This window comes from Acipenser ruthenus, chromosome 33 (genome assembly GCF_902713425.1).
Source record: "Acipenser ruthenus chromosome 33, fAciRut3.2 maternal haplotype, whole genome shotgun sequence".
Taxonomy (NCBI): Eukaryota; Metazoa; Chordata; class Actinopteri; order Acipenseriformes; family Acipenseridae; genus Acipenser; species Acipenser ruthenus.
In genome coordinates, this window is record NC_081221.1 from 435059 (window position 1) to 457284 (window position 22226).

A 22226-nucleotide genomic window follows, 5' to 3' on the forward strand; every position below is an offset into this window, starting at 1 on the left:
AAGTGTCGGTCGATGATGTATCAACACTGTGTGAGTGCGGGGCGAGGCGCAGAGATAGATGAAGGAGTAAAGAGGAGGAGGGGGGGGGGCAGGTTTCAGTGGTCTAGTTTGAGGAAGTTTTGTTTTTCTTTAATGAGTTTCCCCACAGACCCACAGCAGCAGCCACAGGATACACACTGCCCCCTGCTGCACCACACCGGTACTGCACCGCACCTCACTCCCCTCTCCTGCTTATAATCGGTTTACCAGTTTATCCTGGTTTGTCGTGTTTTATTTATAGGTTACCATACCTTCAGTCGATCAGTTGATTGGTTGGTTGGTTGACTGAAACTGCTCCAGACTGGCTTCCTTCAATTACAGCCAAGAGAATTTAAAAACACAAATTAATCTTTATTCAAAACCATCAGAAAAATTGTTCTTTAAGCAAGAAACAGTTCGAGATTTGATTTCCAGTATTATCTTCTGATCAGCGCAAGACTGAAGCGGAGAAATAAAACGAACACAGATTTCCATGGTAACCTCACTCAAGTTAAAACGTAACCGTGGCGACAGCATCCAAAAACATCAGCTGTTCATATAACAGACAGCTCTGCTGCGGAGTATTCTGACCCAGCATCAGTGTGAACTCCTACTCCATAACAAAAGAAAATCTTCAAAAACAAATCAATAAATTGGAAATCAATAAATTGGAAATAGTTTTTTAGTTGGTATATATATATAAACACAAATTTAAAAAAATATGTTACCTGACCCAGAGATCTATGACATTCGACACCAACATATTTATATAAATCAAATAGTTTATTTGGGATGTAAATTAAGTTTCTTTTTCTCATCTGATTCACACAGATACACCGACTCAGATCCACGCATGCACACTCCACGCAGAGTGAGTAAACGCTGTTTTGACAAGCAGGCTGAATTTCAACATCTGTAGGGAGAGCAGCTGCTTCCAATCGCTATGAAGAATGATCTACTGGGAGAGGGAGGGAGGGGACTGGGACAGACTGGGAATTGTTCTCAACAATGGAGCAAATTCAAAAAATCAGTTTCGTCCAGATTGTCGGTGACATTTATATAATTAAAAAAAAAAGCCACAGTTTACAATTCAAAAACTATTACGAAACAAACCACTGAATGAAACTCTCTCTCTCGGTATACTGGCTCAGGATCAAACAGCATGTTCAGCTTTTACAGGGCTGGGGGAGTTTTTTTCAACCCTCCCTCCTCCCACCCCCACAGATCCTAAGCAAGCTAAATGGCTCCCTAGTGAAATATGCACTCTGATTAAAAGCAAAGTTTTGTACCAAAGAGATCTGAAACAGTGTGTATCCGGTAGCCCTCTCCCCCCCTGCAGGCTTCCTCGCCTGTCGCTTCTCATTTAGATCAGTCCTGGGGAAATGGCAGACTCACACTGAGCACACCTGAGAGAATGAGGGGGGGAGAGAGAGAGAGAGAGAGAGAGAGAGAGAGAGAGAGACTGCAACACACAGACAGAGAGAGACCTACAGAATGAAGGGACAGACAGATAAAGTTGGAAGGATACACACACACAGCAGAGAGAAAGAGAGATTGAAAACACACAGGCAAAGACATGCACACAGATATACAGAGCGAGAAACACATCAATCTACAGCGATCGCGATTTCTGCTCCCTCCCATCTCCAGACTATCAATTCTCCCTACACCCCCTCTCGCCCCCTCCAGCAGACTGTACCCCCCCTCCGCTCCCCCGCTTCCAGAGCCCGCTCCTTCTCCACCCTCGCCCCTCAGTGGTGGAACGACCTCCCCACGGATATCAGGACTGCTCAGTCCCTGACCACCTTCCGACGCCTCCTCAAGACACACCTGTTCAGACAGCATCTGTAAACCTCACAGCTCTCCACTATACTGGACTACATGGCACCGAATTGTTCCAGTACTTGCATCAGCTTGTACTTGCACTGAACTGCTCCATACCTTGCTGTACTAAACTCCTGCTCCTAACTGCAACTGTATCTTGTATCTGATTTTACTCTTACAGGTAACCATACTCATGTTTTTGGATATTCTGTGCAGATTTCCACTGGGATCCAGATCAACACTGGCTGGAAAGATCGGAGCTAAACTAACAAGAGCCGAGCCACACCAGGGCGACACAACAGCAAAGCTGATCTAATGCCACTAGCGCCATCTAGTGTCTGGCTGAGTTATTACAATGATGATCATAGAAACTGTATTACAGGACTCTCTCTCTCTCTCTCCCTCTCTCCCTCTCTCATTGCCACTGCTGAAGATTTGAACCAGCTTTCTGCCTTGAGTGGGAGAGAGAGAGAGAGAGAGAGAGAGAGAGAGAGAGAGAGAGAGAGAGAGAGAGAAGTAGACTTATCAATCATTTGGGCTCCCAATAAAACTGGACTGGGAATCAAATTATTATCACCACCACCACCAAGCTCACAGAAGGAATGGAAAACCTGGACTGTCTCAAACTGCTCGGATTTCCACGGCTGCATCTTCAAGACAGAAACCCTGTTACATAACTTGTTTGTTTGTTTCGTTTCACGAGCCACATCAGTTGACCTCCTTCTCGACGCTCTCGTTTCTCGTTCGCAGCCTCATGCTCCTCTCCCCCCCCTGTCTCCAAGCAGATTATACCTCGGCAGGACTGCTGAGTGCTGGGCTGAGCCGTCACATCACTGCACACTGAACTCATACAACATGACAGCTTTGTGTGTCTCTCTCCTGAGTGCACTGCGAGGGGGGGGGGAATAGAAAGGAGAGAGAAGAAAAAGGAAAGGGTACGAAAGAGAAAGAAAGGAGAGGGTAAGAGAGAAGGAATAAGATGACAGACACATGTTTTGGGAGTTATCGTTATTACCAGCACGGGGGGGGAGGTTCAACACCCCCCCCAGGGCAGGGGTATCAATATCCTGCACTTGCAGACAGGGTGGGGGAGCATGTGAGTGAAAAAATATAATTACAAACAAAATAGATGACTTATGAATTTGACAAGTAGTATTCACAGACCGCTGGTTTATATGCCCCTACTCGGGAGTAAATGAGCAGAATTTTGGAAAAATGTATCTGGCTCCAGGTGCGACCAAATTAAAAAAAGAAGCAGGAATCTAAAATTGTGTGTAAAAATACAAAGACTGTCAAAACAGGTATTTATTAATTTTTAGATAGTAAAACTTATTTGTAATTGAGTTTAGTTTTGGACGAGAGAAGCAAGCATTTATTTGAGGCACGCAAATAAATATTTTAAATACAGACAGTACAAATTGTTAACTATAAAAAAAACATATCAAAACGTTCGCAGAACAAGACAGTACATTTAAAAAGGAAAGCTACCAAATTGTTTTACGCCGCAAGAATAAGGGCTTCGCTTTATTTATAATCTTAAAATAGAATGAACGATGTGTTACTAGAACATATTAAATCCTATTTCACAATAGATTCGTTTGACATTTATTTACAGCACATTTTCTGATGCGATTATATTTCTTACTTTATAATCCCAGTGAAAGCGCCAAAATTGACAATTTCCCCTCAGGCAGCGCGAGCGGCTCTCTCGCGCCCTGCCCCTGCCCCTGCCCCGCCCCTGCCCTGCCCCTGCCCTGCCCCTGCCCCTGCCCTGCCCCTGCCCCTTACAGTATTTCCCTCTCAGGTGTGCTTTTTGAACAATCACCAGACCCGACGGTGCACGTGAACAGTTCTGCGAGCGTCTTTTGGCGGGATGAAGGCTACCAGCACCGCCCTGCAGGTCCAGTGTGCCCAACAACAGAACAGTAACTGAACATAAAAGCAACCAATCACAGAGCACGCCCCGCCCCCTGCACTTCGTTCTGTCCCAGGCGCAGCAACGCAACACAGACGCTGGGCGTCACCTTTGCAGGTCACAGGAGAGTCGAAGCGGGTGAACTCGTTTGCATCCCAGTTATACGAGAAGCGGATAAACGCCACCGCCGCCATCTCGTGGACAGGTCGAGGTACTGCACTAGAATTATAACTTCCAGTTCTAAAGCATTACAAGAGTAAAAATTTGAAGTCGCGGATGAAAACGAGACATTTAAGAAAACATGCCGTCAAATTGAAACACTTTGTGCAGAAAGCGAACTGAACTGTACAGAATATAACGAATAGCGCAGCTCATAAACACACTAGGAATAATTGTTTTTTCAGTCCCGCGTTGTCGATTTTTAAAACAGTTGGTACGTTTCCCCGCCATAACTGATAAGCATACATACATAAGAAACTAACGCAGCGACCTGAAGCAGCAGCCATAACACACTTCATTAAAAACCGTGTGTGCAATGACACTAACCCTGATTAACACAAAACATTACTTAAAACGCACGCGTGATCGTGCGGGTTCAAGGCTGCCCGCCAGGACCTCGTCTTACTCCTCGATCTTCAGGGCAACCTGGGGAAAGAATTACATTTTTTAAAAAAGGGTAGAAAGATGGCTGAACTTTCTGAAGGTCCTTTCACTCCAGCAAATCGCAGATTCCACATTCAGTAATGAAGCCACTATCAGCAGCCAAGCCTCTGAAATTACTACAACAGAGAAGGAAATAAGGCTCCCGTTACACAGCACTTAGATCCATTCCTGGTTTTAATGCAAGTTTTAAAAATCAGACACACCTGAGCGCTTCCACACACTGTGGTTAAATCCAGCTCCTAGTAAAACCTGGAATGGGTGACCCTGCTGGGAACGGGAGTCCTAACGTACAGAATTTCCGCCAAACTATCCCCGCCTTCCTTGAGTCAGCACCTCATTGGCGCCTGAAGCGATGGGCGTGGTTTATTGTTAAATGATATACTTGGCGGGAGTTTACAGCGTGCTTGAATTGACAGTCATAGTTTATCAAGTTAAAAACAGCTACAATAGATTGTATTATTATCGTGATTTCATCTAAGGATTTTGCATACATAACAACATGAATCCAACATATATTGACTGGGCAGCTGGCTCTTTGAGATCTAGCTATCTATATACGGCCTAGAGACAGCAATGCTGTACTTGCAGACTGACACAATAACCAGAGAACACACGCGTTATAATGAACTTTAATCACCACCTATTGCATAGCAGGGAATTAATAAGACAGCCTCACCCTTACACTTCAACAGACCACCTGTGCTGGAACTGAAAAAGCAAATCTAATTACAATAATAATAATAATAATAATAATAATAATGATGATGATGATGATGATGATGATGTAACAGGGATGGACAACAAATTATCAACCCTACTTAAAGACTTCAGAAACACGGTTTATTTTGGATCGCTGTCTTTTTTTAAACAATATATATATATAAACACCCTTCACATTCTAACAACTAAAGTCAATGAAAAAAATAAATAAATACAAAATAAATCAGAGCCTTCCACCTTGTGGCACTAAACTAGGAAGATTAGAAAGAAAGAGCCCAAGAGATTTATAAGGCACACTATCCAAGCACAAACAGAAGGGCAGTCGTGTATTTCAATGTATTAGTTATATTATTATCCCCAAGGACACACCTTCCCAAAGCGCAGGATGTTTGTCCTTCGGTTCTGTAAAACTACATGACATGTTTACAGTGTTTGCGAGTCTCTTTGATTTGTTTGTTTGTTTTTGTTTAGAGGTGGGAGGGATTTAATAACAGACGAATTAAGCACAGTTCGGTTTTTCACATTTTAATGAATCACTATCTTCACAATGCGCAATGCACAGGAAAGGATTACAACTGTTTTTTTTTCTTCTGATGGTTTTCATTACATCCTTGTCCTCGCCAGGTAGTCCCGAGGCTTCATGACATCATCGCGGCTCCGCCCCTTTTTATTAACCGTTTGGTTCCATTACTTTCAACCTTGAAGATAAGCAGCTGCACCCCGGTACCTTTGCTGTAGGTCACATCTGCATACTGCCAAGTACAAAGCTGCTCTACCTGTCCCAGGTATGACCTTGTAAACAGAACAAGCAGTGATTGGATTGGGGTTTGACTGGGACAGACACATGAAATTAACATCCCCATTGCAGAGCAGTGTGAGCCAGTCCAGGTTTTACATTCAGTCTGTGAGCTCAATAATAATAAGAAGAAGAAGAATGACCCTCCCCATTGCAGAGCAGTGTGAGCCAGTCCAGGTTTTGCATTCAGTCTGTGAGCTCAATAATAATAATAAGAAGAAGAAGAATAATGACGACCCTCCCAATTGCAGAGCAGTGTGAGCCAGTCCAGGTTTTACATTCAGTCTGTGAGCTCAATAATAATAAGAATAATAATAAGAATAATGACCGTCCCCATTGCAGAGCAGTGTGAGCCAGTCCAGGTTTTACATTCAGTCTGTGAGCTCAATAATAATAAGAATAATGACCCTCCCCATTGCAGAGCAGTGTGAGCCAGTCCAGGTTTTGCATTCGGTAAATGAGCTTGATAAAGGAGACCTTTGTACTCTTGTTTTCTCTAAACAAACCCAGGTGTAACCCACACAAGGTAAAAACGAGGAACGAATTTGCATTTGCAATGCAATCTCACTTCAGGGTTAAAGTGAACATTTCAACTCCTGCAAGGAAGATTCAGATTCGACATGATGACAACAAAACAATAAAAACGATTTGAACCCCTTTTTTATTAAAAGGGGGAGGGGAGGGCCTTTAGTATAATAGTGAATACCCCCCCCCTCCCCCTCCAAAACATACAACATCCAAGAAGAGATAGCCATGATAATAGGAACAGAAAGGTGAGCTAGAGAAAGACATGAGAGGAACAAATAAGAGATGCAACTATCTTTTGAAATACCCTTCAAACCAGACCCCTTATTTACCTATATTACAATCTTTGTACAACATACGAAATACATCCACAGCTATGCTTACCATGTTTCCCATACTTGTAGTGTAAATATACATTATAAATCTGGTACCATCAAATAAAATGACTTTGTGGTGTAGAAGGCAAAAGACCAGCTGTGTGATCGATTAGCATTCCATACTTTATTTATTTAAATTGTATTTATTTATTTTAAAGAAAGGAATATAAAAACAGTTCTGAATCTTCCACACATACATTTACTGTTAATTTTAAATGGGGGGGGGGGGGGGGTCATTTTCTGGTAGGGGGCCCCAGCGATAAATTATATGTTTAGCAGCCAAAAGCAACCCACAAACAACTCCTCCTCAAAATAACCACACACACATTAAGATTGCTGCTTTATTAAATTCAATGGCTCTTAGTGCTTATTTAAGTGTACCAGGTTAATGTGTTTTTTTTTTGTTTTTTTATTTAGAATTCAGTAAGTGGATTTGATTTTCCAGTTCGCCTTTAACGGAGTGTGGAATCTCAAGGATTGCTGGTTTTATATCCCCTTCTTGTTTTAAAATAATGGCTCTATTGACGACACTTTACAGCAAACAAACAAAAATCATAGTGTAGTGCTGACATCGAATAGTGTGCTTGATTTTTCCTTAACAGAGCTGTACCCAGCTTGAGAACCCTCCCACCAATTCTAAACCAATAATAAAAATTAAACTAAAAAAAAAGTGAGCCGTGATCCAATCGCAAGCCGTGGAGTCAATCTCCCAGCCCCCCCCCCCCCCAAAAAAAAAATTATATAACCGTGTCCGAAAAAAAAAACTGCTGCGGTCCCCGAACACGAACCCCAAACCACAGCGGGTGTACCATACCGAAGACTTCCATACAGGATCACTGTCACACCTCCCAACAACGTCGTCTCAATACCCTGTAAAAGAAACGCCATTCTCTGCCCATCCTCACACCTCACAATCCTTCATGCAGTGCGTTAGACTAGCCATTCACAAGTATGACGGGATCTCTCTCTCTCTCGCTCGCTCTCTCACTCTGCTGTGGTCTACAGACGCTTCAGTTGCATCTCTCCTGCTTGGTGGCCAGTGGCCGGTGGGGGTTGTCTGCACACAGTCCAGTGAAAGACCACGGGCCCCTACACTGCTTTAGGACTGAGTCGACCCCACTGGTGACCGCTAATGATATGCCGACACACCGTGCTCGACTTGAATCATTTCAGTCGGTCTGTGTCATCTTGGAAGCTGTTGGCACATTTCATCATCATCATCATCATCAAGCCAAGTTGTCTTGTCAGTGCCACAGACTGATGAGATTGGGTCTCAACTGCAAACTGCATTCTCTCACTCCCGTCCCCCCTGGGCAGAACCGATCACAGCGACCACAGCGCTGCTCGGAGCGTTCACTCCCAGACTCTTCCTTTTGAAGCATTTTGTCCCTTCCTTTTTTCTACTGTTTTCACAGATGATAAAGGAATCCCGTGGTTTGAGTCAGACAGTACATACCATGCAGAATGACAAGGTGGTTAGAGAGGGGCTGCCTGCCTGCCTGCCTGTCTGGCGATATTAGTGTATTTTTCTGCTGTATTGTGCCGCATCGCGCTGCGCTACGAAATCGTTCTGGATGTTGGGTCTGCTGGACTGTAGCTTTGATTCAAGTGTTTTCCCTTGAAGACGTGTTTAAATATTTTATCAGTTTATTTTTATTTTTTTTGTTCAATTCAGAACCACCCCTTCTCCTTCCTTCCTCAATCAGTTATATTATTGAAATGAGCAGGTAGCTAGAGGGAGGGATGGAGGAGATAGAGAGGGAGGGAGGGAGAGGTAGATAAGTAGGGAGGGAGGGAGAGGTAGGTAAACTAAAGGCTGCCGAGATCATTTCAATAATAAACCGAGCTTCTAAAACCCAGTAGATTATGTATATATATATATATATATATATATAGACACACACACACACACACACACTTTATAGGTGACACTTGCTCTCATTCCTTGAGGAATTAGAAGTTTAGTGGATTGAGTTTTTGGCCCGAATTTTCTTTTTTCCCCCTTAACTATTATTATTATTATTATTATTATTATTATTATTATTATTATTATTATTATTATTATTATTATTATTTCGGGAACATTACTTCATGCTAGGTCGGAGTTTCGTGGGAAAAAGTGGAAGAAAAACTGTCTCTGGAAAAACAATTCCATGAAAGTTTGCTGGATGGCGTGTGCGTGCGTGCGAGTGCAGTCCATGGTTCTGATCCAGTGACATGAGGACCGGTCTTATGAAGGATCTCACAGGGTTCTGGGTTCACCTGCCCACAGGGGGCAGAGGAGGAGCCCCCCTCACACCCACACCTGCAACAAGGAGCAGGAACAGACAATAAAAAACTAAAACAATAACCAAACATTATAACCCACAGCAATTATTCAAGGGCAGCACAGAAACCAGGACCCGAGGACACAGTGTGGAAATTATACATGGAGGGAAGAGACACTGCTTCACACAGAGTGGTGAGGGGGTGGAATGGGTTACCATGGGTTACCTAGCCATGCTGCTGAGGCAGAATCACTGGGATCTACTCAACTCTTGGTATTACTGAGGTGAAAACTAGAAGACACTGAGTCAAGCGTTTGAGCTCCAGTGCCTTCATCAGTGTTATTGAAACTAGAAGAGACCGAGTCAGGCAGACCAGCGTTTGGGATCTAGTGCCTTCATCAGTGTTATTGAAACTAGAAGAGACCGAGTCAAGCAGACCAGCGTTTGGGCTCCAGTGCCTTCATCAGTGTTACTGAATCTAGAAGAGACCGAGTCAAGCAGACCAGCGTTTGAGCTCCAGTGCCTTCATCAGTGTTACTGAAACTAGAAGAGACTGAGTCAAGCAGACCAGCGTTTGGGCTCCAGTGCCTTCATCAGTGCGATTATTGAAACTAGAAGAGACCGAGTCAAGTAGATTCACAGTGGTATCTTTTAAGTTTCAGTAACACATTGATTAATTGGGTTGTTTTGATTTACCTCTGTTGGTTTTGCTGGGGTAGACTTTAGTAAATTGTCGATATTCATCTGGGGGTGGGAAGTCCTCCATTGGATGGAAGGAATACTTCGATTCAAAGTCATCTGCAGCAGAGAAAAATAATAATAAATAATAAATAATAATAATAATAATAATAATAATAATAATAATAATAATAATAATAATAATACTACATTGATAAAAATACAATAGTAACTTTGAGAACATCACACAACAGCTGAATAACATTTTTTTGGGGGGTACCCCAGTATTCAAGGGTTACATTTTTTTGGGGGTACCCCAGTATTCAGGGGTTACATTTTTTTGGGGTACCCCAGTATTCAGGGGTTACATTTTTCTGTACTGCAGCAAAACTGTAAACTTTACACGCCTCGTTTCTTTGTAAAACTAGCATCCAAAAAGCAAAGCATGCCATTAAACTAGCACTTTCATTCACTACATAGGAAGCAAACACATACTTTCATTTGCAAAACATGACCTCTGGTACTGCTAAGAAAGTTCTCTGTTTTCATACGTTGCAACACGTAAACTGTTTTCATACGTAAAGCACAGAGAGGTGTGGTAAAGCATAGGGAAGCATTGTAAAGCACAGAGAGGTCTGGTAAAGCATAGGGAAGCATTGTAAAGCACAGAGAGGTCTGGTAAAGCATAGGGAAGCATTGTAAAGCACAGAGAGGTCTGGTAAAGCATAGGGAAGCATTGTAAAGCACAGAGAGGTCTGGTAAAGCATAGGGAAGCATTGTAAAGCACAGAGGTGTCTGGTAAAGCATAGGGAAGCATTGTAAAGCACAGAGAGGTCTGGTAAAGCATAGGGGAGCATTGTAAAGCACAGAGAGGTGTGGTAAAGCATGAGGGAAAACTTCAAAGGTACTGTGCAAAAATACCAGGGCACACCATTATAAATGTGCACATTTAGGGACCGATACAGGGCACTGCCACGCGTGCCTGGAAACATGAGGTGTAGATGAGGAAAGGGGGGCTGGCTGGCTCACCTAGGAATGATTTGGAGACAGTTGTGTGGCCGTTTCGGATGGGCGGGGGTGGAGGGGGGGGTGCTGCAGGGGTCCTGGATGGTGGGGGAGGGGGCTTCGCTCGGCTGGGGGTCTCGGAGGAGCCGTGCATCCGATAGGGGGGCGGAGGGGGCGGGACATCGCGACCACCATTACGCATCATCGGGGGCGGGACTGGAGGAGCTGCAGGAGAGAGAGAGAGAGAGAAATTTTTTAAATCTACAATATAGTAATGAATTAAAACAGAGACATCATCAGTAACAATAATATTGAATTCAACAAAATACTAATGATAATAATACATAGCATATAAATGAATGCAGGTTTTAAAAACAGAATAGTTCACCTTCATTTTTCAAAAAGAAAACTGTTTCTCTCTCTCTCTCTATATATATATGCTTTATAAACAACACTTAGAAACACATGACAGTACATTAACCCTGGAGGCTGTCCTTCCTGTAAAAAAAAAGGTCAATGAATGAGTTTCACGCTCACCTGCCCCGCGGTTCGGGGGCTCCCTGGCTGGGGGTGGGGGGCGCCCCCCTGGGGGAGAGGGGGAGGGGGGCGGCGGGGGGGCGTGGGCACGTGCAGGGGGCGGGGCTGGAGGGGCGTGGCTCCCCAGAGCAGCAGCCACAGCACCGGCTTTCCTGTGTAGGGAGTTGTGTCTCTGGGGCAGCTCAGGGGCCGAGTCGCCGCCGGGGCTGGAGGGGCCATTGTGGGCCCCGGGGGGCTGGCGGTAGGGAGGGGGAGGGGGGGCCAGGGAGGAGCCAGGGCGGGGGGAGTTCAGAGGGGAGGGGGGGGGCTTGACCGGCGGAGGGGGCGCCAGGGGTCCGTCACGGGATCTCTGTCCAGGCGTCGGGGGGAGGGGTTTCTCCCTGTTGTAGGAGGACGGGGTCCCGGCTCTGCTCCCGTGGGGCGCAGGGGGAGCGTTGGGGCGGCGGTTGATGGGAGGGGGGGGGGGGCGGGGCGGAGGAGCTGTGTTTCATGCCTGCCCCTGTGCTGGGACGGGAGAGGTCTGGGAGGGAGGGTCTGTGGGAGCGGGGAAGCTCGGGGGGGGGGGTTTGGTTTGGGTCCCCTGCTTCGCCGTGGTGGGGGTTGGGGTGACGGCTGGAGGATGACGAAGCGGACGAGGATGATGATGATGATGGTGAAGACGACGTCGGGGGTCTCGGAGCCGCTGGTCTGGAGCTGGGAATGTGCAAAGCTGGTTTCCCACCAGAGCTGTCTGCAAAGGCAAGAGACAGGAAGAGAGAGGCATTGAAGAAGACCAGTCGAAATGTTCGTCATGGAATTTAATATTCAGGTTTTTACAGTACTTGTAAACTCTACCTGAGCTGCTGTCCTTGCCTCCTACTGGCCGGAGTTTGGGCACGCCCCCCTGGAACAGGCCTCCCATTGGCTGGAGTGCTCCGGAACTGGAGGCAAAGCCACCGCCCCCCCCTCCACTACCACCTCCTCCTCCACCTCCTCCTCCTCCTCCTCCTCCTTTGGGTTCTGAAGAGAGAGAGGGACAGACATAATAAAATGATGTTGTTAAAACCTTCATCATCCTTTTTTCAAATGGTTAATTTTTTTTTTTTAAAGCAGGGAATCATTTAAAACTCCTATTGCAGAGCAGTTTGAGCCAGTCCAGGATTTATAATAATAATAATAATAATAATAATAATAATAATAATAATAATAATAATATGTCTAGTTGGGATAGCGCTACGTGGCTCACACTGCCTGGCAATGGGGATGGAGACACTTCCAGGCACGGAGACTAAACTCTCGTCTAGTCATGTCATATTATAATATATATACAGTATATATATACACATACATACATACATACATACATGTATATATTTAGAGGTACATATAGATGACGCAAATGCATGACAGCCTCATGAGCCGGTTCTCCCCCCCCCCATATAAAGCAATGGAAACAATTCTCAATTGTTTCCACAGTGGACAGTGAAAGGGTGGACAGTGGACAGTGAAAGGGTGGACAGCGAGAGTGTTGGTGAATGTGGGCGGGGCTAGGCTCTCTCACTCTCTATGATAGGTGCACTGCGGTCGTTCACCACGCCCACTTTCTTGAGCCGCGCCCCCTTGCTGATATCGGCGAGCAACGCCCCGCGCCCCCTCTGTTCATCACGCCGCAGCTTCGGGGGCACTGTGTTAGCCTGGGACAAAAAAAAAAATTACATTTATATATAAAGCCATAAAAACCACAACGCTACTAAATATCTTTTTTTTTGCAGAATAATTCATATTCATTTTTCATGAAACAAAACAGTATTCTTATTTTTATTATTAATAATAATAATAATAATAATAATAATAATAATAATAATAATAATAATAATAATAATAATAATAATAATAATTAGTGCAAACCTATTGCTGCTTACAGTACACACAAAAATATTCAAATACATGCTAACAAAGAATAACAAATAACAGGAATGCAAATATTCAACATAAACACCATTAAATTAGAGGCAACTATCAATATCAAGTGTGTGTGTGTGCGTCTGTGTGTGTGTGCGTCTGTGTGTGTGTCTCTGTGTCTCACCTGGTTGAAGGTGGGGGGTGGCGGGGGTCCTCCAGGGGGGGGTGGGGGGGGCGGTGGGATTGGCATCCTGTCCCTCCGAGTCCCTGCAGGCTCAGTCTCTGCACTGGCTGTGTGCCTGAGTGCGGGGCGCCCTCACACACCTGCAATACACAACACAGCACTGAGAGAGGCTCCTACACAACACAGCACTGAGAGAGGCTCCTACACAACACAGCACTGAGAGAGGCTCCTACACAACACAGCCCTGAGAGAGACTCATACACAACGCAGCACTGACAGAAGATCACAGGGCTAAGCTATATCAACTATTTGAGGGAAATGCAATGCCTGAGATCGCAGGAGCTTTGTGGAGCTGAGGGAGGGAGGGAGGCTGCTAGGTGTAAAACTCAATCACAGATCGAGACAGAGATTAAGAGAGACAGACGAGCCCGGCTGAGCAGCGCATGCGACTGGCTTACTGCCCGAGAGCTCGGGCACACCCACATGACACGCCCCCTCCAGCCACAGCCCTGTTACAGCGCAGGCACACTGTTTTTGGCTTGACTCTCGATCCAGGAAGAACTGCAGGTAACAGCGTCACACTGTGGGAGCAGACCTGTGTGAGTGATATTCTACGTGGGGGTTTTAGGGGGGGGCTAAACAGTGAAACAGTCAATGACCACTCGGCTTAATCAAAATGTATACATTTCAATAACAACTTAATACTAATATATTAGAAAAGGAATACTAATTTCACTAATAATTCCAAGGATGCCAATTTAATTACTACAGTAATCGTATGTTGGGTGCATGACAGAAGTAATACTGTACATACCTTTGTATTTATAAATACCTTTGCTTGCTTAGCCAGAGACTACAGTAGTACAAATAATAATAATAATAATAATAATAATAATAATAATAATAATAATTGATCAGCCCCAGCGCAGAGGTAACAAGCTCAGGTGTGTCTTACTAAACTCCCAGTGAAACCAGGAATGGATCACACTGCTGTGCAGCAGGAGTCTCATTCCCAGCCCTGTGCTCAGTACCTCTACAGATTGTATCAAAAAAATAAAGTTTCAGGACAAGGCTTTTATTTTTATTATTTTTTCAGATTCCGATCAGCGAACGAATGAGGGAAGTGATCAGAGTCCTGCCCAGACTGGTTTGGGGTTTGGGAGAGTGAAGCAGGTCTAACCTTTGAGACTCGTGACTCTCTCTCGCTCCCTCTCCAGTGCTGCAGGTGTGTTCACTGCATGTGCTGACGAGCAAAACTATTCAGCTAACTGCAGCCCACACACACACACACAAACGCACACACACACACGAGATACACAGAGACACACACAGACACACGAAAGAGACAGAGACACACACAAACAGACACACCACAGACACACACACAAACAGAGACACAAAGACACACACAAGAGACGCACACACAAACAAACAGGGACACACACACACACACGACAGACACACACACAAACACAGATACACAAAGACACACACAAGAGACGCACACACAAACAAACAGGGACACACACACACACAAACACAGGGATATAGACACATACAGTACATACACAGAGACAAACACAGACAGACAGTCACTCACACAGAGACAAACAGACACAAACACAAACGCACAGACAAAGAAATCCATTCAGTGGTGCAGCAGTGTAAAAATAGCTGCATGCAAATGTTACTGTCTTGTACTGAACCTGAGAAAAACTGCACAGAGCAACAGTCACCGTCTCAATCAGTGACCAGACAGCGGATCAACAACATTCTTGCAAAAAAAAAAAAAAAAAAAAGTCAAAATTCTTTTAGTTTTGAATTAGCCATCTCTTCTGAGGGAAAGCAAAACCCACGGTGGCTCAAAACACAAGGCCAAATATTTTTTTTCTTTAATACCAGCAGTGTGGAGTTTTTTTCTTTAATACCAGCAGTGTGGGCAGCAGTGTGGAGTAGTGGTCAGGGCTCTGGACTCCTGACCAGAGGGTCGTGGGTTCAATCCCCAGTGAGGGACACTGCTGTTGTACCCTTGAGCAAGGTACTTTACCTAGATTGCTCCAGTAAAAACCCAACTGTTTAAATGGGTAATTGTATGTAAAAATAATGTGATATCTGTATAATGTGAAATAATGTATAATGTGATATCTTGTAACAATTGTAAGTCGCCCTGGATAAGGGCGTCTGCTAAGAAATTAATAATAATAATAATAATAATAATAATAATAATAAATCAGTACGCTACCATTGTAAAAGTCAACGCTTTCAGAGGTGTAAAACGACGGCTGTATTTACAGCCTCTGTTCCCAGCGTCCTATTTTGAGAACAGTCCACTTCGATGCATTCCTGTAAATCACAGCAGTGAAATATTTCACTCCGGCTATGAAGCTCAACACATAGAGAATTGAGTTTTATCAGCACTGTGGGGAGGAAAAAATAAAACACAGAGAAATGTATGTTTTTGAACTTCTTATTTGATATCGAGGCGTCGCAGAAGCATCTGTGTGAGGCAGCAGTGTGGAGTAGCGGTCAGGGCTCTGGACTCTTGACCGGAGGGTTGTGGGTTCAATCCCAGGTGGAGGACACTGCTGCTGTACCCTTGAGCAAGGTACTTTACCTAGATTGCTCCAGTAAAAACCCAACTGTATAAATGGGGAATTGTATGTAAAAATAATGTGATATCTTGTAATAATTGTAAGTCGCCCTGGATAAGGGCGTCTGCTAAGAAATAAATAATAATAATAATAATAATAATAATAATAATAATAATAATAATAATAATAATCTGTATTTGCAGAATTAACAGTAACATTTAGACTTGACTTTCGCGGTTCACAAAATGAAAGTTATCATAACAATATAGTTGAGAAAATTTAAACATCCTATTTTTGATAGCCACTATAAATATAGGACTGTCATTTCTGCCACCCAAATGCATCAAGCAGGGTTCGTGCGAACATTTGCCACATTGATCATTTCAATATTATTATTATTTATTTCTTAGCAGACGCTAAGAAGTAATTCACTTCTGTGATTACAGGAATATCACCGCCATGTGACAGAATGCTAAGCAGTAAAAGTTTGACGTCTCTCTCGGTGTCTTCACTCTGCCAATGAAAAGACACAGAGACAGACCTGGGGGTCAATTTCTGTTTTCCAATTTCTATTTCCAATACCTTGTTTAAACCCCCCATCCCCTTTCAAATCAATTCCAACACATCACTGATCAGAATTGCATCTGGCAGCATTCTCTCGAAATAAAGCTTCTCAAAGCAACAACACGTTACTGTTTGTCAGCCAATTCAATAGGTTTCGATTGAAAGCAGTTGAACTATCACAGCAGTTATGTCTGGAGCAGAGCTTCCCAAGCCCAGGTGTCTCCTGGATTTCATTGCAACTAAGCTCTCAATTACTTACCTTTAATTAAACTGAGCATGCGCTTAATTAGACCTTTTTAATTGTTCTCGGCTCTCAAAGTTCCAGAGTTCAAGTTACTGTTAACTTAAACTCTGCAGCTGTTTTGAGCTGAAAACAAGTAAAAAGGTCTAATTAAGCTAATTATCTGTTCAATTAAGGGTTTAGTTCAGTAATCGAGAGCTCAGCTGGAATGAAAACCAGCAGACAGGAGCGGGGTTCGGAACCACTGCTCTAAACGATCAACTCCAGTTGCTTTGAAGGAATTGGAAATTCATTTGAAACTGGAAATGGGAAATTCACAAACTGACCAGAAACCCTGTTTTGTTGTTTTTTGTTTTTTTAACATAATCCCAGGCATTACAAAGCCTCCCTCTGTTCCTGTGATGTTAAAGTTAAATACTACATTATCCGCACCCAAAACTGCGAGGTTCACGCAGGATGATGAAACGGTGATTACACAGAGAGTAATCAGTGCTTAGGAGCAGCGTGCTTGAACTGTAGCGTGGAGCACGAAGGAAGGGGCTGGCAAACGACACTGTCAACAGCCGGAGAAACACAGTGCTGTCCCCACACAAGCACTGTCTGAACTGTACACTCAAACCACACAACCTGCGTGGTGAACGGACACACTGCATATCGCACGGTAACATACAGTACGCAGCTCTCCGCAGTTCACCAGCTGGTTCCTGACCGAAGAATACTGCAAGTGTATTTCATCGACTCCTGCTACACAGCACTGCAGAGCAGTTTCATCCAGTCCAGGTTTTACTAGCAGCCTGATTAGCCGCAGTGTGTCTAGGCAACCAGCTCAGGTGTGTCTTATCAAACTCATAGTAAAACCAGGAATGGATCAACCCGCTAGGCAATGGGAGTCTTATTTCCATCACAATAATAATAATCATATTAAATAATAATACTTGATTTCTGTTTTAAATTAAAACCCCAAACTCTATGACAAAAATACGATTCCCACTGCACAGCAGTGTGATCCATCCCTGGTTTGCTACCCAATACAGACTGGGGCTGATCAAGCTGGTAGTAAAACCTGGTCTGGGTGACACTGCTGTGCAACAGGAGTCTTATTACCGTCCCTGAAACTGAAGTACACATGTATAAACACGCAGATCCCTTTATCTTTACCTTGAGTACTTGTGGAAAGCCAGTCTGTGTGACGGGCCTGTGTGCGCACAGCAGCACCTGCATGTAAACACACGCTGTGTACGGTACAGTGCCACCTCGCCCCGTGTATTATAATATATATATATATATATATACTAACCTTGCGATACTGTTTCAAGCCAGCTCAGATTAAAACATCTGCGGCTATCCGTTCCAAGATTTAACCATTTTTTTTATTATTATTTATTTATATATAATGACGAACGCGACTGTAAGTACTAACGACAACGCCACACCTGGTAACTGTACGTTTCGTAATATTATACATATAACACCCTGAAATTGACACAAGCATTATTATTTTGATTATTATTATTATTATTGTGTAAGAAACAAGTCTGAAGTGTGAATCGTACTATACAGACCAGCACACAAGAGAAGTCAGGTTATAATGTGTACAGAATTGTTTTCATTCGGGTAAACCGCCAGCTAAACCGTTTTAAACACAGAAAACGTCTCTCGTTTTAGCTGGAAAAAATAATAATAATAATAACTGAATGTCTTATGTAGTCGTACACGTTGTTTTTGTTTTGTAATTAGACCGGTCCTTGCTTACCTCGTCTCGAAGTGGCCGGCGGCTCTCTCTCGGTTTCGCGTCCCGTGTCTTTCACGAACAACATGGGAGGGTGCGGGGTTTCAGTCTGAAAACGTACCGAAAATTAATATTAAGCACCTCAGGAATGCGTGTTAATGTTATTTATAATTAAATCGCCTCGACTCTCCCGGGCGGTAGCGCAGCAGTGTGTCTGTGAAGGATTTTAAGACGTGTTACAGCACATCACAGCGGCTGTGTTGTTGTTGTTTTCTAAGATAACTAAAGTCGTTATTTTATTCCTGTGTTGTTTAGGTTTTTTTTTTTTTATATATCCTCTCACTCTTTCCAATCTCGTTCTTTCCTTTCTCTCTCTCTGTATGTATCGGTTGAGTTCTCTCTCTCTCTCTTTTTCTCTCTCTCTTTCTCTCCCTCCCCTCTTTCTCACGAAAAAAAAAAAAAAAAACCACGGAAATGAAATCTCCGGCAAAAACAAAATGGAGGATCGTACCCTGACGGAAATTGCCGAGACTCGCCTCGGCACATGCGTAAAGCGTCACAGCACGATGGCGCGTGTAATAACACCCTTGAGCCGCCATCTTGGTAAGGTAATGGCACTATCTAACATGGCGAACTGCAAATCTAGCAGCACAGTATGTGTCTGCCTGCCACAACCTGAGGGACAGTGTGTGACACCCTGCATACACGACCAGGGGTTTCTGGTGATGAGGAGGGAGGGAGGGAGTTATATTGTTCAAAGGGAAGGGAACAATGGTTTTTTGTGTTTGTTATGTTCTGTAATTGTATTTCCGTTTTATTATTTCTGTTTTGTATTATAAAAGCTTTGGCAATACCTGAGCGCTCTCGTCATGCCAATAAAGCATTTTTGAATTGAAATTGAATTGAATTGAAAATCTAACATAGGGGGGACAAAACACACTTGTATGTGCTGCAGGTACCATGTTCTGACCACGCCCCTCTCAATGACTGCGAATGTCATTTTCTAGCACAGCGCCACTTGGCCCCCAGTGGCTCGATGATGTAACTGCAGCACTACAGGTCAGGACTGTCCTGTCCAGCGCTCACGGGGTACAGCTCTCGATTGCCGGATTTGATTCATTTACAGTTTGGTAACGTTGACAGTAAATCGTACGTGTACTGTACTTTAATAATTATAATACGTTTGAACAACAGATTATAATATATTCAGAAACATTTAAAAAAAAAAAAAAAAAAAAAAGAACTGGTCTCGCTAGTTATTCACTGCTGGAAAAGATGCTATTGGAGGTGGGGAAAAAAGGGTTTATGAAACTCGGTTATAATTTGATCCTTTTTCTGAAGTCCCTTAAGATCTTGAACACAAAATAAAATTTTTAAAAAAACACACAGAAAGTGAGGTTTAAGAGTCAACACGTGTTTTTGTTTATTGAAAGCCAGCAGAGATAGGGGTTTTCAGGACCAGGATTGAGAGCCTCTGATCTAACCTGGGGGAGGGAGGGAGGGGGGGGGGGGGGGGGGGGGGGCAGTTAGATCTGAGGAAGTTAATTTTAAACAGTAATCTGCTGCAGTTACAAGTTACTGTAACTCATTACAATGTATTACTTTTGAAAAAAAAATCAAAAAAAAAAAGTAAGTGACCCCCAGCGGTATAATTACAATGAATACAATCTGGTGCAGGCTGCTGTGAAACAAACCAAGCAAAGCAACAAACAGGACTGGCGTGACAAGAGGCCCTCATAACAGCACCCCCCCCCCCCCCCCCCCCAAATGCTTTCCCCCTGCTTATACCATGCATTTACCAGTCTGTCATGGTTTTTAATATGCTTTACCACACCTCTCTGTGCTTTACAATGCTTCCCTATGCTTTACCAGACCTCTCTGTGCTTTACAATGCTTCCCTATGCTTTACGAGACCTCTCTGTGCTTTACAATGCTTCCCTATGCTTTACCAGACCTCTCTGTGCTTTACAATGCTTCCCTGTGCTTTACCAGACCTCTCTGTGCTTTACAATGCTTCCCTATGCTTTACCAGACCTCTCTGTGCTTTACAATGCTTCCCTATGCTTTACAATGCTTCCCTATGCTTTACTATGCCTCTCTATGCTTTACAATGCTGTCACTGTGCTTCATTACACTTTGCTATGCCTTTAGTGTGGGGAAGTTTTATCAAGGCCCTCCTACTACAGCAGCACTGCTGTGTTAATGCAGATGATGTAACTCTCTGGTCTCTTCACCCTCCTCAGTCGAAGCGTCTGTCTGCATGACTGAGTTTATTATCAAAGGATCACAAAACAAAAATTAAACAGGGCGAGTCAGGGATACGGTTTAACTGGAATGGAGGAAGAAAAGAAAAAAAAAATTCTACCTATTTTTTATATATACACATACTTTGCTATCTTTTCATATGCTTTGTACACAAAATATAGACTCCTTGTCTTTTAAATATTTACATATATACATCCACACACACACACTCTCTCTCTCTGTGTTACACACATCACTGTCCGGGGGGGGTCTCAGGTGTCTTTGGGCTCCAGTTTGTAGGACATGTTGAAGAGCAGGTTCTGATTGTCGATGACCTGCAGCTGCCGGACAAAGGCCTTGGCCTGCAGGTACGAGGGAGAGGAGTCTGTGTCCAGAGCTGGAGAGAAAAATATAATTCAAATTAAAAAAGATACAGAAATGACAATCGGGAAGGATTAGGGGACGTTCAGGTCAGTATGCTGATTGAGATATTTCAACCCGGCTCACCGCTGCCACCCCTGCGCTGACACGGGAGAGTCGAAGAGGGACACACGCTGTCCTCCGAAGCGTGTGCCGTCAGCCGACCGCTTCTTTACACACTGCGGACTCACCATGCAGCTACCCAGAGCTACAGCGTTATTTAACACTTCTGAGAGTTTAACAGTTTATATATATATATATATATATATATATATATATATATATATATATATATATATATATATATATTGTGTTGAATAAGGAATTCCCATGCATTTGCCAGAACTGGCCAGCAGATGGCGCCCCTGTGTTTATGTTGCGTGCACAGTTCAGTAAATCAGAGGGCTCTGTTTTGCAGACAGCTGGTGTTTGATACTCACTGGGTGGGTGGCTCCTGTAACTCCTAATGGTCCGGACCATCTCTGCAACCTTGTGCTGCCGGGGGGGGGCGGGGGCGGGGCCGGGGGTGGGGGGCGGGGGGGAGAAGAGAAAGGAGTGATTATAGCAGCGAGCTCTGGATCTGATATTGATCTGCATCTGAGACTGATATCTGATACTGCAAAACTAATAACTGTGGTTGTGTTCGTCTCGTTGTTTCACGTTCGCTCACCATCTTCTCAAAGTTCACCAGCGGCCCGTGGAAAGTCTTGCTGCTCTCGTGAAGGAAGGTCAAGTCTGAGCGAGAGCAAGAGAGAGAGAGAGAGAGAGAGAGAGAAACAGCGATACAAGTTTACCACAGCATTTTTTCACTGTGTTTTTGCAGATTTCCCCCATGCTTTCCCCATTATTATACTACAGTTTACCCTGGCTTGCCATGCTCACACCTCGCTATTCTCCAGTGCGTTTCCACTGCTTTACCATGCTCTCGCTGTGCTTTTACTGCAGGACACTTCCCGATCCTGGAAGGGGTGTTCCTGACTGCAGCTGCAACGGGCTGCCTTACCTTTGAGGAGCAGCGGGGTGAAGGGGATGACGGGGGCCCTGAGG

At 44.0% G+C, this 22226-nt stretch overlaps 2 protein-coding genes across 4 annotated transcripts in view; both read right to left on the reverse strand.

Moving 5' to 3' along the window:
• Positions 1-6579: 6579 nt before the first annotated feature.
• LOC117433242 (WAS/WASL-interacting protein family member 2-like) lies at positions 6580-19083 on the reverse strand. The gene is given in 10 exon segments (XM_059006664.1): positions 6580-9143; positions 9802-9903; positions 10813-11013; positions 11326-11773; positions 11775-12055; positions 12160-12324; positions 12866-12998; positions 13391-13530; positions 18540-18624; positions 19027-19083. Coding segments are annotated over 8 exon segments (1443 nt in total). The 5' UTR covers positions 13457-13530; positions 18540-18624; positions 19027-19083; the 3' UTR covers positions 6580-9096.
• An 830-nt stretch (positions 19084-19913) lies between these two features.
• The window catches only part of LOC117433350 (rap guanine nucleotide exchange factor-like 1), a 13459-nt gene continuing 11146 nt past the window's right edge, over positions 19914-22226 (reverse strand). For 2 of the 3 annotated variants that reach the window (XM_034055524.3, XM_034055521.3), the window contains exons 12-15: positions 22183-22226; positions 21850-21914; positions 21620-21674; positions 20022-21156 (exon numbers count right to left, since the gene is read on the reverse strand). The exon at positions 22183-22226 is cut by the window's right edge and continues 44 nt beyond it. In XM_034055524.3, coding sequence (XP_033911415.3) covers positions 21032-21156; positions 21620-21674; positions 21850-21914; positions 22183-22226 — 289 coding nt within the window. In that variant the 3' untranslated portion in view covers positions 20022-21031. Of the gene's footprint in view, positions 20000-20021; positions 21157-21619; positions 21675-21849; positions 21915-22182 lie in introns of those variants that run through there. The other variant, XM_034055523.3, reaches the window with a different exon arrangement.